This window comes from Schistocerca americana, chromosome 1 (genome assembly GCF_021461395.2).
Source record: "Schistocerca americana isolate TAMUIC-IGC-003095 chromosome 1, iqSchAmer2.1, whole genome shotgun sequence".
In the NCBI taxonomy this organism is placed as follows: Eukaryota; Metazoa; Arthropoda; class Insecta; order Orthoptera; family Acrididae; genus Schistocerca; species Schistocerca americana.
In genome coordinates, this window is record NC_060119.1 from 479,671,449 (window position 1) to 479,688,071 (window position 16,623).

Here is a 16,623-nt window from a genome sequence, read left to right on the forward strand (position 1 = left end):
TATATATATATATATATATATATATATATATTAAAAGTTTTAGTCATATACAAAAACTACCATTTCCAAAAAATGCTTACTGTGTCAAACCTCGAACATACAAATCCTAACTCTGAACATTGTCTAACAAAACCGTTTTGAAATCGTTTTAAAGCTTCTCCCATTAATGTGCTAAAGTTTGCTCAGTGTACAATATGAAAAATGCGTAGCGCTAATCCTACCTTAAAGCTGTCACCACACGTCTGCTTCCTCCAGGCACCTAGATGCGACGACCAAGTTTTATTACTGCGCGCGCCCGGCTCTCTTAACCATCAAAGATCCTCCTACTCAAAGATATTATACTCATTCCACGTTGCGGTTGGCAACTATCGACTTTATTTTTTGGATCTGTAGCGCCTAGAACCGCTCGGCCACACGGCCGGCACGATTTTGAAGTTTTTACATGACCACCCAGAAGCAGTACTGGGAAATCGGTTTACGAAATCCGCTTTGGGGAGTCCCATGTAGGAGCGGTGACTCGAGGAGTAAAGTGATGGCAAGCTTAGTGTAGGGTCTTGGGTAACCCTGTAAACCTTCGACATGACATTACAGTCCAACAGTATTGCTCAATATCGTTTTATTAAAAAAACAATCGGTATGAGAAAGAGCCAAATGTTAGGGGTATTGTTGACACGGTCGAGTCAGGCGACGCAAGCGCCCCTCTGGCACCAGCGAGAACTACGGCTGAGCGCCGGCAGGTGGGCGAGGAAGCGGCCGCGCGCGCCGGAAGGCAGTGCGACGGCGGGCTGCGCTGCGCTCGCACCGGCCCCTGCTGCTCAGGTGAGGCGCTCCGCACACGGCCAGTAGATTTCGAGGGCGTACCCGGGACCTGAGTCATGGGCAGGGGCGGCAGAACCGAGCACACATTCACACAAAGTAGAAGTGCAAATCTCCTGAAAAACTGTATTTGTTCATCATAACAATGCTCCCACTTTATAGTAGAGACCTACCACGATAACGTATTTGACTGTCGTTATAGCTGGCATGAGATCTGAACATATGATTTTACTATCACCCCGCTGACGTTCGTAAATTTCTGCATCACAGTTTTGTAGCTTTTTTACATTGGCTGGTAATGCGATGAAACACCGTTGTAGATTGATGCAAGACTACTGAAAGCTTTTAGAACTCACTGCCATTTGGAATTTTCTACTGCAAAGCGACCTTCGGCGAAACAGTTACGAGAATTCTCGACAAATGGCTCGGGGTACACTTGCTGTTGCTCAAGTCCGTTACATGCTTTGGCTATCTTCAGACTGATACTAAATTGATACATCTGCCGGTGGGGCAAGCAGGGATGAGAGTTACGTTTGCACAGGTTTTTTTTTTTTTTTTTTTCTTTTTTTACAGGCCGTTGTCCGCCAGTGCCCCTCTCCGAGTACGCCCTTGACATAAATACTCAATTGCTTCCTTTGCATAATGCCTTCAAAGAGCCCTCCAACCTCTGTAAATGTGACATGTCTTTAGGTATTATCTGCTTGCCTGATTAACGTTACCCAGCGCTTTGCAAAAAGAAGGTAGTAAATTTGATTTCTCAAGCTAAATTGTTGCATGCAATCTGATTCTTTATAAGATTCATCTCGTACGTAAATCTAGGGTACAAGACTTTATCACTTCCTCAGTAGGCCTAACTAAAAAACCGACTATTCGTTTTTGTGTTGACACATCGCGTGTTGCTAACATCAATTTCATAATGGCATATAACTCTTTCCTGCATTGCATTACAATCTGCAGTACATTCTGATGATATGGGTTTCCTCCTCTGCAGTTTCCTTGTTCGATATCAGTTGTTCTCGAATCAACTTCCGTGATGTTAATCTTGCACTCGAATGTGATTAGGTAGTATCTGAACGTTTCCAGAAGACATTCCCGAAACGATGTAACTGGCCAGAAGTTTTGTTTTCTTTTCTCTTACTTCAGTTATTAGTTCCAGCACCCATCTCATTGTTGCTTCTCATTTCTGAAATTGTTCTAATAAAGTAAACATAGTTGTCATTGTCAAGCCCTTGGGGAAGTATGAGAAACTTATATTACACTGAGACGATGAAAGTTATAGGATGGCTATGCACGAATACAGACGGCGCTAGTATCGCGTACACAAGGTATAGAAAAGCAGAGCAGTGTAGGAATGGGAAAAACCGACCGGTTAAAACCGATACCGATATTTTAGTTCTGAGTAACCAGTATATTTGGGTATTTGTTTGGTCTCGTTTATAACAGTTCGTTTTCATTTTTTATCAATAACCGAGTAAAAAACAGAAATATCAATTAGCCATAGAAACAGTAGTAAAAGTTTTTGTTTTTTAACAAACCTTTTTTAAAAAAAGAAGTATTTTTTATCTGTAAAATTTGCATTGGTTTGGAATGTTACGTTATTATAGGAAGTAGGAAAAGCGGTCAGTATTGTTTTAATAACAATGCCGACAGGAATGAGTAATAAACACATGGCATAAGAGTTCGTATGCCATTGTCGAGACAATAATGTTTCTGTTGCCGTGTGTCGTGGTTTAAGGTACGTGTGTACGCACAGTGTGCAATACTGCCCCAATCTGGTCTGTACGGTAGTTGCTCGCTGTCGTCAGACGTCCTTTGTCCTGCAGGGTGGTACCAACCCTAGTCTGGAAATACTTTTACTAAGTGAAGCAGCAATGAAATGCAATGCTTCATTTGCTTTAAAACGTTAAGGACGTGTCTGCCATTACCATGGTATAATAAAACAAGAAAGCAAATTCTGGTAACAGTAATAAATTAAAAACTTAACAACAGTTCATTCACAGTATACAATAAAAATAGAAAGTAGCTGATCTACTGTCTATATCTACATAATATGCCACTATATGCTCGTAGCTCTTGACAACAGACTAATTAACACGAAAAACAGAGTTCTTCAGTCTCAGTTTCCATCCTTTAGCACTGACTATTCGTGTAGCCCAAATAGTAGTATGATCCCCGACTATAACACGATTTTTGAGCAGAGTTTCAAACACTGAGAATCAATAGGAGAATATTGGCGATTTTTTGTAGTTTCAGCTACTTATCACATTTCGAGGAAAGCAGCGATCCGCGGACAGACAAATTTTTCATTTATTTGCATATTTAACATTTTGACTCTATGTATCTTGAAACTGAGAGACTCAAACATTTTAAAACTTTGTTCGATTTAATCAGTTATTCCAGAAAATAGTAGAAATAAAAACCAAAAATAGGTTATTTCAGAAAGCGGTTATGATGAGTGGTTTCAACAGTCAGTTTAAACAGGAGTGAAAAAAAACCTATGTAACCAAAAACTGGTTGTTTCAGTGTTAATCGCCATTCCTAGTACATTGGAGGAGCTGTCAGCTGTAGAATGGCGATTCACGTGAAAAGCTTCCAACGTGATTTTGGCCGCAGGACGGGACTTAAAACATTTTGAATGCGGAATCGTAGTCGGAGCTAGACACATGGGAAATTCCATTTCGGAAATCGTTAGGGAATTCCATTTTCCGACATCCACAGTGTCAGGAGTATGCTGAAAATACCACATTTCAGGCATTACCTCTCATCACGGACAACACAGTGTCCGACGGCCTTCACTTAACATCCGAGAGCAGTGGCGTTTGCGTAGGGTTGTCAGTGCTAGTAGACAAGCAACAGTGCGTGACATAAGCGAAGAAATGAATGTGGGACGTACAATGAAAGATTCCGTTAGAGCAGTGCAGCGAACTTTGGTATTAATGTGCTAAAGCAGCAGATTATGCCTTTGCTAACAGCACGTCATCGCCTGCAGCGCCTCTTCGGGGCTCGTGACGATATCGGTTGGACCCTAGACGACTGGAAAGTCGTGGCCAGGTCAGATAAGATCCAAGTTGTCAACAAGCCACTGTGCAAGCTGGCGGTGGCTCCATTATGGTGTGGGCTGTGTTTGGATGCAATGGGCTGGGTCCTCCAGTCCAACTGGATCGATCATTGACTGGAAATGGTTATATTTGTCTACGTGGAGACCATTTGCAACCATACATGGATTTCATGTTCCCAAACAACTGCTCGTGCGTGGTTTTAAGAAAATACTGGAGAATTCAAGCGAATGATCTGGCCACCCAGATCGGCCGACATATGACATAATCGAGAGGTCAATTCGTTCACAAAATCTTGCACCAGTAATACAGGGTTATTACAAATGATTGAAGCGATTTCACAGCTCTACAATAACTTTACTATTTGAGATATTTTCACAATGCTTTGCCACACATACAAAAACTCAAAAAGTTTTTTTAGGCATTCACAAATGTTCGATGTGTGCCCCTTTAGTGATTCGGCAGACATCAAGCCGATAATCAAGTTCCTCCCACACTCGGCGCAGCATGTCCCCATCAATGAGTTCGAAAGCATCGTTGATGTGAGCTGGCAGTTCTGGCACGTTTCTTGGTAGAGGAGGTTTAAACATTGAATCTTTCACATAACCCCACAGAAAGAAATCGCATGGGGTTAAGTCGGGAGAGTGTGGAGGCCATGACATGAATTGCTGATCATGATCTCCACCACGACCGATCCATCGGTTTTCCAATCTCCTGTTTAAGAAATGCCGAACATCATGATGGAAGTGCGGTGGAGCACCATCCTGTTGAAAGATGAAGTCGGCGCTGTCGGTCTCCAGTTGTGGCATGAGCCAATTTTCTAGCATGTCCAGATACACGTGTCCTGTAACGTTTTTTTCGCAGAAGAAAAAGGGGCCGTGAACTTTAAACCGTGAGATTGCACAAAACACGTTAACTTTTGGTGAATTGCGAATTTGCTGCACGAATGCGTGAGGATTCTCTACCGCCCAGATTCGCACATTGTGTCTGTTCACTTCACCATTAAGAAAAAATGTTGCTTCATCACTGAAAACAAGTTTTGCACTGAACGCATCCTCTTCCATGAGCTGTTGCAACTGCGCCAAAAATTCAAAGCGTTTGACTTTGTCATCGGGTGTCAGGGCTTGTAGCAACTGTAAACGGTAAGGCTTCTGCTTTAGCCTTGTCCGTAAGATTTTCCAAACCGTCGGCTGGGGTACGTTTAGCTCCCTGCTTGCTTTATTCGTCGACTTCCGCGGGCTACGCGTGAAACTTGCCCGCACGCGTTCAACCGTTTCTTCGCTCACTGCAGGCCGACCCGTTGATTTGCCCTTACAGAGGCATCCAGAAGCTTTAAACTGCGCATACCATCGCCGAATGGAGTTAGCAGTTGGTGGATCTTTGTTGAACTTCGTCCTGAAGTGTCGTTGCACTGTTATGACTGACTGATGTGAGTGCATTTCAAGCACGACATACGCTTTCTCGGCTCCTGTCGCCATTTTGTCTCACTGCCCTCTCGAGCGCTCTGGCGGCAGAAACCTGACGTGCGGCTTCAGCCGAACAAAACTTTATGAGTTTTTCTACGTATCTGTTGTGTGTCGTGACCATATGTCCATGAATGGAGCTACAGTGAATTTATGAAATAGCTTCAATCATTTGAATCATTTGTAATAGCCCTGTACTTTCGCAATTGTGGACGGCTGTAGAGGCAACATTGCTATTGCTCGGTATTTCTGCAGGGGACTTCCAGCGATTTGTCGAGTCCAAACTACGTCGAGATGCTGCACTACGCCGGACAAAAGGAGGTCCGACACGATAGTAGGCGGTGCCTCGTGACCTCTGTCACCTCTGTGTGCCATTCTTTTGATTGCACTGATGCATAACATTTACCTATGCCTTACTTCGAAAGATGGCTGAACAGTCGCCAGTTAGAACACCCTTGATTTATATTAGGAAAGAGTTGTTTTCAAGTATCGTATTGCAGTGCCTGTGTTATGTAGAATTACGATGCAGTTCCTTCGGACATGCAGTGCAGTATCGTATTTATACGCCGACACCGGGCAAGCGACTTTTAATAAAAATTTCTCCCCTGCACGGGAATACTGGGTGGTCCATTGATCGTGACCGGTCCAAATATCTTGCGAAGCAAACGTCAAACGAAGAAACTACAAACACGAAACTTATCTAACTTGAAGGGGGAAACCAGATGGCACTATGGCTGGCCCGCTAGATGGCGCTGCCATAGGTCAAACGGATATCAACTGCGTTTTTTTAAATAGGAAACCCCATTTTTTGTTACATATTCGTGTAGTACGTAAAGAAATATGAATGTTTTAGTTGGACCAGTTTTTTCGCTTTGTGATAGATGGCGCTGTAATAGTCACAAAGATATGGCTCACAATTTTAGCCGAACAGTTGGTAACAGGTAGGTTTTTTAAATTAAAATACAGAACGTAGGTACGTTTGAACATTTTATTTCGGTTGTTGCAATGTGATACACGTACCTTTGTGAACTTATCATTTCTGAGAACGCATGCTATTACAGCGTGATTACCTGTAAATACCACATTAATGCAATAAATGCCGAAATTGATGTCTGTCAACCTCAATGCATTTGGAAATACGTGTAGCGACATTCCTCTCAACAGCGAGTAGTTCGCCTTCCGTAATGTTCGCACATGCATTGACAGTGCGCTGATGCATGTTGTCAGGCGTTGTCGGTGGATCGCGATAGCAAATATCCTTCAACTTTTCCCACAGAAACAAATCCGGGGATGTCAGATCCGGTGAACGTGCGGGCCGTGGTATGGGGCTTCGACGACCAATCCACCTGTCATGAAATATGCTATTCAATACCGCTTCAACAGCACGCGAGGTATGTGCCGGACATCCATCATGTTGGAAGTACACCGCCATTCTGTCATGCAGTGAAACATCTTGTAGTGACATCGGTAGAACATTACGTAGGAAATCAGCATACATTGCACCATTTAGATTGCCATCGATGAAATGGGGCCAATTATCCTTCCTCCCATAATGCCGCACCATACATTAACCCGCCAAGGTCGCTGATGTTCCGCCTGTCGCAGCCATCGTGGGTTTTCCGTTGCCCAATAGTGCGTATTATGCCGATTTACGTTACCGCTGTTGGTGAATGACGCTTCGTCGCTAAATAGAACGCGTGCAAAAAATCTGTCATCGTCCCGTAATTTGTCTTGTGCCCAGTGGCAGAACTGTACACGACGTTCAAAGTCGTCGCCATGCAATTCCTGGTGCATAGAAATATCGTACGGGTGCAATCGATGTTGATGTAGCATTCTCAACACCGACGTTTTTGAGATTCCCGATTCTCGCACAATTTGTCGGCTACTGATGTGCGGATTAGCCACGACAGCAGCTAAAACTCCTACTTGGGCATCATCATTTGTTGCAGGTCGTGGTTGACGTTTCACGTGTGGCTGAACACTTCCTGTTTCCTTAAATAACGTAACTATCTGGCGAACGGTCCGGACACTTGGATGATGTCGTCCAGGATACCGAGCAGCATACGTAGCACACGCCTGTTGGGCATTTTGATCACAATAGCCATACATCAACACGATATCGACCTTTTCCGCAATTGGTAAACGGTCAGTTTTAACACGGGTAATGTATCACAAACCAAATATCGTCCGCACTAGCGGAATGTTACGTGATACCACGTACTTACACGTCTGTGACTATTACAGCGCCATCTATCACAAAGCGAAAAAAGTGGTCCAACTAAAACATTCATATTTATTTACGTACTACACGAATATGTAATAAAATGGGGGTTCCTATTTAAAAAAACGCAGTTGATATCCGTTTTACCTATGGCAACGCCATCTAGCGGGCCAACCATAGCGCCATCTGGTTTCCCCCTTCAAGCTAAACGAGTTTCGTTCTATGTAGTTTTTTCGTTTGATGCTGATTTCGTGAGATATTTGGCCCGGTCACTATCAATGGGCTACACTGTATACATAATGAATGTACGAATGCAGGTTGTAGACACATGGCTGTAGACATATGGAAGTATGGGTCTGCCTCTGGAGCCTGCTCAGGTAGCCTAATGGTGTGCCGGCACAGTAGCTGAGCGTCTTCGGTCAGAGGGCTGCTCGCCCTCTGTAATAAAAAACTGACTAAAGGAATCAACGATCAACTTGAACAGATGTCTTGTGACGTCCGCCCGGACCAAACTCAACGAGCAATACCGAACAAAATGAAGAAAAAGAAAAAAAAGGTAAATTCACCGCTCGCGATAACCAGAAAGTCCGGGTTCGAGTCCCGGTCCGGAAGAAATTTTCGTTGTTGTCATTCCATTGTACAGCTGACAGTTGCCCATATTCGCAACTGCGAATACATTTGATGGCTCATTATGGGGTAGTTGCATTTTATTTGAATTCTTACCCGCAGTTATTCTTGCAGTTGCATTCCACTGAAAATATCTACTCAACAGTGCAAATATCGACGATACGCGCAGTGTGTCTTCTTCGGAAATAAAATTGTTCCACTCACTACTCATATTTATTGTTGACAACAGTAATGTCCAACTCACTCTTCGTTCCCAGTCTTGCTGCATTCAGTACTGCTCCAGTCTGTCTCAGGTGTGTTTCGTCTGAAGTCTGTGGCATTATGTTGTCTTTTGTGTTGCATGTTTCGGTGAGTGCATATTATGGGTTTTTTTCACTGATGAAAAGAATTTTCACAGAAATAAATGGAAGTAGGATAATAAACCAAATATATTGTAATTAAATTACTACTCTGTAACGACCCACAGACGACCACGACCCTCTTATAATGAAATACTCAGAAAATATCACCTATCAGTTTCCCAAATTTTGTCGGCAGATTTCGTGTTCGCCGTCTGTATAAATGATCTGATGCATAACGACGGAACGACTACATACAATCAGTTGTAGGATCAGCAGATGCCACGATAACAGTCATCGAAAGAATCCCTTGGAAATGTAAGTCATTCACAAAAGAAGTGGCTTACACAACACACTTTCGGTTGCTTCATGAGTATGGCTCCTATTTCTGGAACACTTACAAGGTGTGATTAATAGAGGAAATAGAGAAGATCCAAAGTGGCGCACTTCGTCACAGTCCTGTTCAGTTAGCGCGAGGAACTCCAGAACCAGGCGCTACGGAAGGGACGCTGTGCATCACGGAGTTTTTTACTATTAAAATTCCGAGAATGTCGTTCAAAGAAGAAGCAGTATAGGAATTTCTCCATTATTTTGTTTATTTATTTATCGATTTATTTAGTCTGACAGGATTAGGGCCATCAGTCACTCTCTCCTAACAGCAGTACGCAAGAGCAGTGGTCGTAGATGCGGAGAAAAAGGAACGTGACAGAACACAGTTGATGAAGACAGAAGAAAAGAAAGCGACGTGACTCAACCATGAAAAGAGAAAGAAGCATAGCTGGAAGAAGGTGAGGGCATTTGCTTTGCAGTTTGACAGAGGGAAAACATGCCATATATTTTAATATTTCGTATATGTTAACGCGTCAACACAGAGGAAATATACATACATTCAATACGCAGTGAGAAGTGCAAGTGGAGTGTTGAAATAAATGCGGTCATCTGGAATAAGGATATCGAGTAAAGACATCTCCAAGATGACACACATGAATTAACAACATTGGAAATCGCCACTGAAGAGGCTTGTGTAAATAATAGAATGGAAACGTGTGTGGCAAAAGACAAATTGCCTTTCATTTAGTTGCAAAGACGAAACACCCTTCCGTGACTTTTGAAGCAACAAAGGAACGACAGAAAACCAAAAAATTACGAAAATTTGTGAAATGATATTTCACTGTGTCACACAAAAATGCCTAACTTTAAAAAGTTACATGTTGTGGCGCACAGACTTCACGAAATGTGTTGTTTGGATTAATTAACAATTGCATATTGACTTATTTTAGTAAACAGAAGGTGTGAAAAATATTTTGATCTGTTTTAGAGTTTTTTAACTAGCAACACTCCTGTCATACGAATTCACTAACATTTATGATCCTGAAGCATTTTCAGATTTTTATTGTAATTTTTCTTATATTTGAGGTCGTCTTTGTGACTGAAATTTGGCTAAGGATCATTTATTTTCGAAGTTACCTCTGCGTTTTGAAATGCTTCAATTAATCGTACATACACCAACAGGTATGTGACATACAGTTATTATCTAAAAAAGCAACGTCTAGTTACGGGCATTGCAGGAAAAGAGCTTAATACATAAAGCAATACAGTCGCTTCACTCCCAAAGCGCTGTGTCTTTGCGTTCCACAGTATAAACTCAGAGAGGATCACCAAGGGAAATGCATTCACGGAAAAGCGAGAAAGTTTGCTCTTAACGTCATTAAGTTCTTTGACGACGGTAAGAAAGAGTACCGACGACAGAAGGGGCGGAGTGAGTGACCAAGATGTTACATTGTTGTAATATAAAAAGAAAGTGTGTAAACTACAAAAAACATGATCATCGAAACTACTGAATGTGGAAGAAAAATTCTGCTAGTTGCAAATGCTATTCAATCACAGGCGTCCGCTCGCCTCTGGAACGTGGAACGCGGGGGTTTTATTCATTAGAGATTTCTCATACACATGTAGAAGCGATTTTCCGTCAATCAGCTAAACATCTCGTTTAGCCAATTGTGGCATTACATTTTTTAATTTTTTTTGTACTGTGTGAGGCATATTATATCATCAATCCCGAATGAATTTTTTCTCTGTAGCGCTGAAATGAAACTTCCTGTCAGATTAATATCGTATGCCAGACCGGGGCTCTAACCTGGGATCTTTACCTTCCGCAGGCAAGTGCTCTGAAGAGCAGATGCTGGCGGAAGCGTACCTGTGACGGCAGCTCGTGATTCGTGCTTCGACAGCTCACAAGGGCAACGCCTCCGACACGGCCAACCGATTCGGCTCACATTTGCAGATCGCTTCCGCGTAGCCTAAAATGAAGGACCGTAAGAAATTTCGGCTCAACAGCACCTAGTTTTTGAGAAACCCATCCCTAAAGTTGAAGGCGTGCAATCGATTGAAAATAGACTGGATCGATGAATAATCGAAAGTTGCTTTCCTAGAAATAGACAAAAACACTTTTACATCTGCCCTTATGTACCAGTAAGGTAAACGTTGTTCTATGAAAGCGCTGATACCCTAGAGTCCATAGAGTCTGGCTGCGGAGCAGAGAACTTGTGTTAGATTCTCAGATGGAATCTTTGGGTTATATTTATTCGTATTTTTGTCCGTTTCCAAACTGAGCCGAATAGGTGAGTTAAGATAAGTAAATCAATAAGGAATAATAATAAGGTAAGCAAATAAACTTCTCAAGCGACTTTGATTGCTAAAGAATTAAAAATCTAATCGCGTAGCTTTACAGTGGCTCTTTCACCAACTCTTTTATACGTCATGACTTCCCTTCTAATAATGAGATGGTTAGTAACTGTCGTATAAACATTCAAAGCAAATAATTCGCAGCACAAAGACCATCTAATGTAGCAATCTTGGCGCCACTACATCGCTCCTTCAGAATATTCGGAGGAAAACAGACTTGGTTTATATTTTGATGGATACGACAAATACGATAACACTGCTTGAAAAGTCGGCGCTGGAAGTTGATTATGAATAATGGTTATAGATAATTATTGCATCACACGGTTGAGAAATTCCCACTAGGCTTCCAGAAACAGATTGCCGTCTTGAAGCCTCGAAATGGTTTTTAACTTGGCGATAAAAATAAACACCAGCTGGCTGGCAAACAGTTGTGTATTTTGGTGGCATTACTTCTGCCGTGTAATTCGGTTGACGTCTGTAATCTGCATGTTCCGATACATGACGGTATTCCTGGTTTCAGGCGAAGACGCAAACACTTATAACGAGTCGCTTAAACGATTGACTTCTTCGACACCACAAGTACCAAATTAATCATCAGCTTCTTATAAGCGAAGGACAACTTTAGGTAAAAAGTGTCCAGGCGCTGTGGTAGAATATTGCGCCATGCATGTTCGCGTTTTTTATGTATATAGGGTGTTCAAGAAGTCTTTCGCATATTACAAACATACATGAGAGAGAAAATATGATACACTGACAAATATCTTTTATCTTGAAGTTTGGGTAATATATCCAAGTTTTTGAGTACACATACACACACACACACACACACACACACACACACACACACACACACATACATACATATATACAATTAATAAATTTCTAAGCGTACTCCTTTCGTTGCCCGAAGGATATTTAGCCGATATACCATTTCCACCCCGGTGTTGGTCAATATTTCTTCAGGGATGGAGGCTATGACGGCAATAATTCTGCGCCATAATGCTGAAATGTCGTTCAGTGGCGTCTTGTTAACCTGGTCCTGTTTAACACAACCCTAAAGGAAGAAAGCTAGTAGTGTTATGTAATGTGATGGCAGAGGCCAGTTGATGGGAACACTACGCCTGTTCCATCTTCCCGGAAATGCTGTATGAAAGTAGGAACGAACATCTAACCTGCTATGAGATGGCGCACTATCTTGTAGGAAAATTAAGTCCGGGGTATCCTGAATCTGTAGCACAACAAATAACTGCAACGTATCAAGACGGGTATTAGTTGTAATGGTCGTTTCACTGAAGAAAAAACCTGGACAGGTGCCAGTAGAAGTCGCGTACCGAGGGTTCCGTACAAACTTAATTACGTGTATAGACAGTTTATTCATCCCGGGAATCGATAATCTCGACGATTTTTGCTTGTTATCGACATCGATACTGGCAAGATTTCAGACCCAGGGATTCCTAGGCTTACAAAAATGTTTTAATTTCAAGTCTGAATTCCAATACCGAATGACAAAAGCAATATTTCTTTCGTGTAATATAATTTTTTGAATTTTTGCTTTCCTGGTACTGTGCAACCTTGCTTCTTGCCAAATGTCGTGTTTCTACGTCAACGCTCTTGAAAAAAAGGGTTTTTAGCAGTCGGACAGACAGGCAGAGAGACATACAGACGGACGGACGGGCGGACAGACAACGATGTAATCTTATATGACTTCCATTTTTACCGATTGACGTACGAAACCCTAAAACGGTAGTATGATTTTATTGTGCAAATATCGCACCACACTTTCAGCTTAGGGCTGTCTCTGACGGTGTCAAACGCAGCGTGGGGATTCTCCGACTCCCCAGTTCCGAACATTGTGACTGTTGACAACACCTTTCAAATGAAATGTCACCTCATCAGAAAAAGGTCACTTTTCAGACAGTCATGATTTCCTTCAGTCTCAACCAGTATGGCAACAGCAAAGTCATAACGCGCACTACAATTCGTTGATTGGATCGTACACGATCTGGACTTTTTTGAATGATTTCTTGAAGCCTTCAGCTGCCATTTTCTTTATTTCCTGTACGATTGTACAATTTCGACCTTAGGCTATTTTCAGTTATCAGTTTCCCGTGAAATGGATTATCCCATCTTTAACTACAAGCTAAGAGTCCTTGTAACCCTAACCATTCCACTTTAACTACTCTTGCCTGTTCTTTGGAATAGCACTCCTAACTTTTTTTTATTTTGGTTTAGTGTTTCTCAAAGTTACGCCCACTCTCCGGTCCGTTCCCCCTTCCACACATAGTGATGCACATCCTACATCTAATTCACAAGTGTCACTAACGTATCCAATGTATGAAACTTCCGTGTTAGATACTTGAAAATGGCGTAAGGCCGAAAATGTACAGGCTGTGCATCATTCCGCGTGGAAGGAGAGGAACGGACCGGAGAGTTCAGTTGTCTCATTGCTATACACAAACGAGCTGTGATCGGCAAAATGTTCTCAAACGGAAGACAGCCAACGAGTAAACGGAACGCCGCTTGCGATGCAACCTCCAAAAGAGAAAGAGGCGGGAAGCGACAAAAGTTTAGTTAGTGATCGGTGTGAAGTGGGCGTAACTTTGAGAAACACTAAACCAAAACCAAAAAAAAGTTAGGTGTGCTATTCCAAGTAACAGACAGGAGTTGTTAAAGTGGAATGGTTGGGGTTACAAGGACTCTCAGTTTGTAGTTAAAGATGGGATAATCCATTTCACGGGAAACCGATTCTTGAAAGTGGCCTAAGGCCGAAATTGTACAATCATACAGGAAATAAAGGAAATGGCAGCTGAATGCTTCAAGAAATCATTCAAAAATTCATCGCAGCTGCGGCCCTATCGCATTGAAAGTTATAGATCTGGACTTTGTTGGCACGGAAAAGAAGTTGTTTATGTAGGATGCGGTGCACTGATTTCTTCAGAATCTGCAACTCATATGAAGCTCTGCGGACTCACTTCTCAGGACTTCTCACGAACACGTCTTTCACTGTCCGAATTCTCTGGTTCTAGGTCGACAAATGTTTGTTCTACGAATTTCACAGAAGCTACCTGTTTCTTTACCTAAACTCCGCATAGCACATCTTGATGTTTCAACGTCTGGTGGCTATCTATGGTATGCTATCTTGAAATTTGGTGACTGTGCTTCGTGAAAACAAAGGATGCATTGGACTTTCTCCTGGTTTGAGTACATCTTGTTACGTCACTGTACCCTGTAACAAAGTGACAGTAAGTATGTACGTACAGGAAAACCTGAATATGTTACATGCATTTCAAGATAAACAGTATTTGTATATGTGTCACATTTTATGCCTTTGTAATCAGGGAAAGAATTCCGGAACAACCGATGCTACCAACTGTGACAAGGGTTCGTTTTCCCGTGCGTCGAATACTCGTCTTTGTAGCCGTCTTACTCGGAAATATTTTCATATTTTAAAGGTGAATTTCTCAAAAACAGAGGGGTTTTGAGTCAAATCATCTTAGTCTTAGAGTCTTTCATTGTATGTTGCACACAAGTGACCTGCCAAACATGAGCCGAATTGGTCGTCCTTGCCTGAGACCTTCCTCTTATCACTCAACCGAGCGCTTGCCCGCGAAAGAGCAAGGTCTCAGATTTGGGTCGTGGTGTGCATCTACTAGGAAGTTTTATAACATCAATATTTATACTTACCTCATAGCCGTTATTGATCAAAAATATATGTCGTGTTGTATTCACCTGTCCAATGAATGAAAATTGTGTTAGCTCTTGTTGGTTGATTTTGGAATGACCGTGCTTGGAGGCAGCCCAACAGCTATGAATCGGCATGAAATTTACGTAATGAGAGATAATTAATAATTGCAGTACTGGAATTAAAGCATGAATTCTTGTTGAAACTAAATTTGGTGCTATGAACTGTCTTCCTCGCAATGTAAGAAAAAATTACAATGATACGTACCAAAGTCGCACAAACTATAATTTGCAGCAACTTGGTGCTTTAAAAAAAATCAACTATTCTGGTTATTACACATATATATGTTTAATAGAAGTCACTATTAAGTTGGACTGATGTTACGTCTAATATTCTGTGGTTGCCGATCACACAGCCCATCCCTTAAAACTTGATGCTTAACAGACATTTTGCCAGATGGGAGAAATTACTGCCTCTTCTTACAATTGCAGGTTAAAGTCATACGTAGAAATAAAAAAATGCTTGCGTCTTTTATAACTCTTTTTTCCTTTTGCATTTTTATCACACATAGCATTCACAACACTCATTGTTGATACAGGAGTGAAAATTATACGTCCTTCTTGCATGAGATCTAAAACATAAGTACTCTCAAGCGAGATTTGAAACAAAAGTTGTTAAAAAATTGAATATTCTCCTCGCATTTCTCGTTTGTTACAAAGATTATTTTAAAATCCTATCTTTGCCGTCTTCTGCGGCGATGTACCAATTTCTTATTACTGATGAGGAAAAGAAAACGTTCATATAAATAAAAAGGTATTACACAAAATACAGCAAATGTTTCACATTCTATCCAGGAACTGGCGTATATACACGGTTGCTGTTTACTCTTCAACACATCAAGGAAGATGTCATTATCTGATACCAAGTTGCAGCACTACGTTAGGCTAGCATCATTTATAAGATATGCAGCGTTTTCTATCTTCCTACGAGTCATTACAAAATTTTTGTCGTAGAATTTGGAGAAAGTGGAAAGCTGTCAATAGAAATGTTAGATTATGCTGTAGTTATTGTGAGAACCATTCACTGTAGTGTTTACTATGGACAACACCCAGGTGCTTAAAAATGCGATATCCTCTAAAGGTAACTCGTTAGGGTAATAGGTTCTCCAGCTGTGCATGGCGTCAGTCACTAAAGCGTCATTAACAGAATACAGTAAGTACAAAACAGCTTCACTTGAAATTACTATGGCCTGCGAGGCGCACTACAATTGGTTCAAATGGCTCTGAGCACTATGGGACTTAACATCTATGGTCATCAGTCCCCTAGAACTTAGAACTACTTAAACCTAACTAACCTAAGGACAGCACACAACACCCAGCCATCACGAGGCAGAGAAAATCCCTGACCCCGCCGGGAATCGAACCCGGGAACCCGGGCGTGGGAAGCGAGAACGCTACCGCACGACCACGAGATGCGGGCTCGCGCTACAATTTCATTAGGCGATCGTGCAACGAGCTGACAGAGTGTAAACACGAACTGAATTCTCCACTCGGCTGAAGATGAAGGCTTCAGTGTTCACCAGACTAACAATAATCTTTGAAAGGACAAAATATGACTATCTTTACGAAAATTATCGGACAATATCGCCTTTGCAGCTTCACAATTTCATTTCTATCTCAGGTTTCGAAGTGAAAGTAAAAATATACGTTTTATTTAAATATAGTACGACAGAATC

General features: G+C 41.8%; 1 protein-coding gene across 1 annotated transcript in view; it reads left to right on the forward strand.

Annotated features, from left to right (window-relative positions):
• Window positions 1–636: 636 nt before the first annotated feature.
• The window catches only part of LOC124565314, a 313,140-nt gene continuing 297,153 nt past the window's right edge, over window positions 637–16,623 (forward strand). The window contains exon 1 of the mRNA XM_047131016.1: window positions 637–819. Within this exon, the coding sequence (XP_046986972.1) occupies window positions 637–819 (183 nt within the window). The remainder of the gene's footprint in view (window positions 820–16,623) is intronic.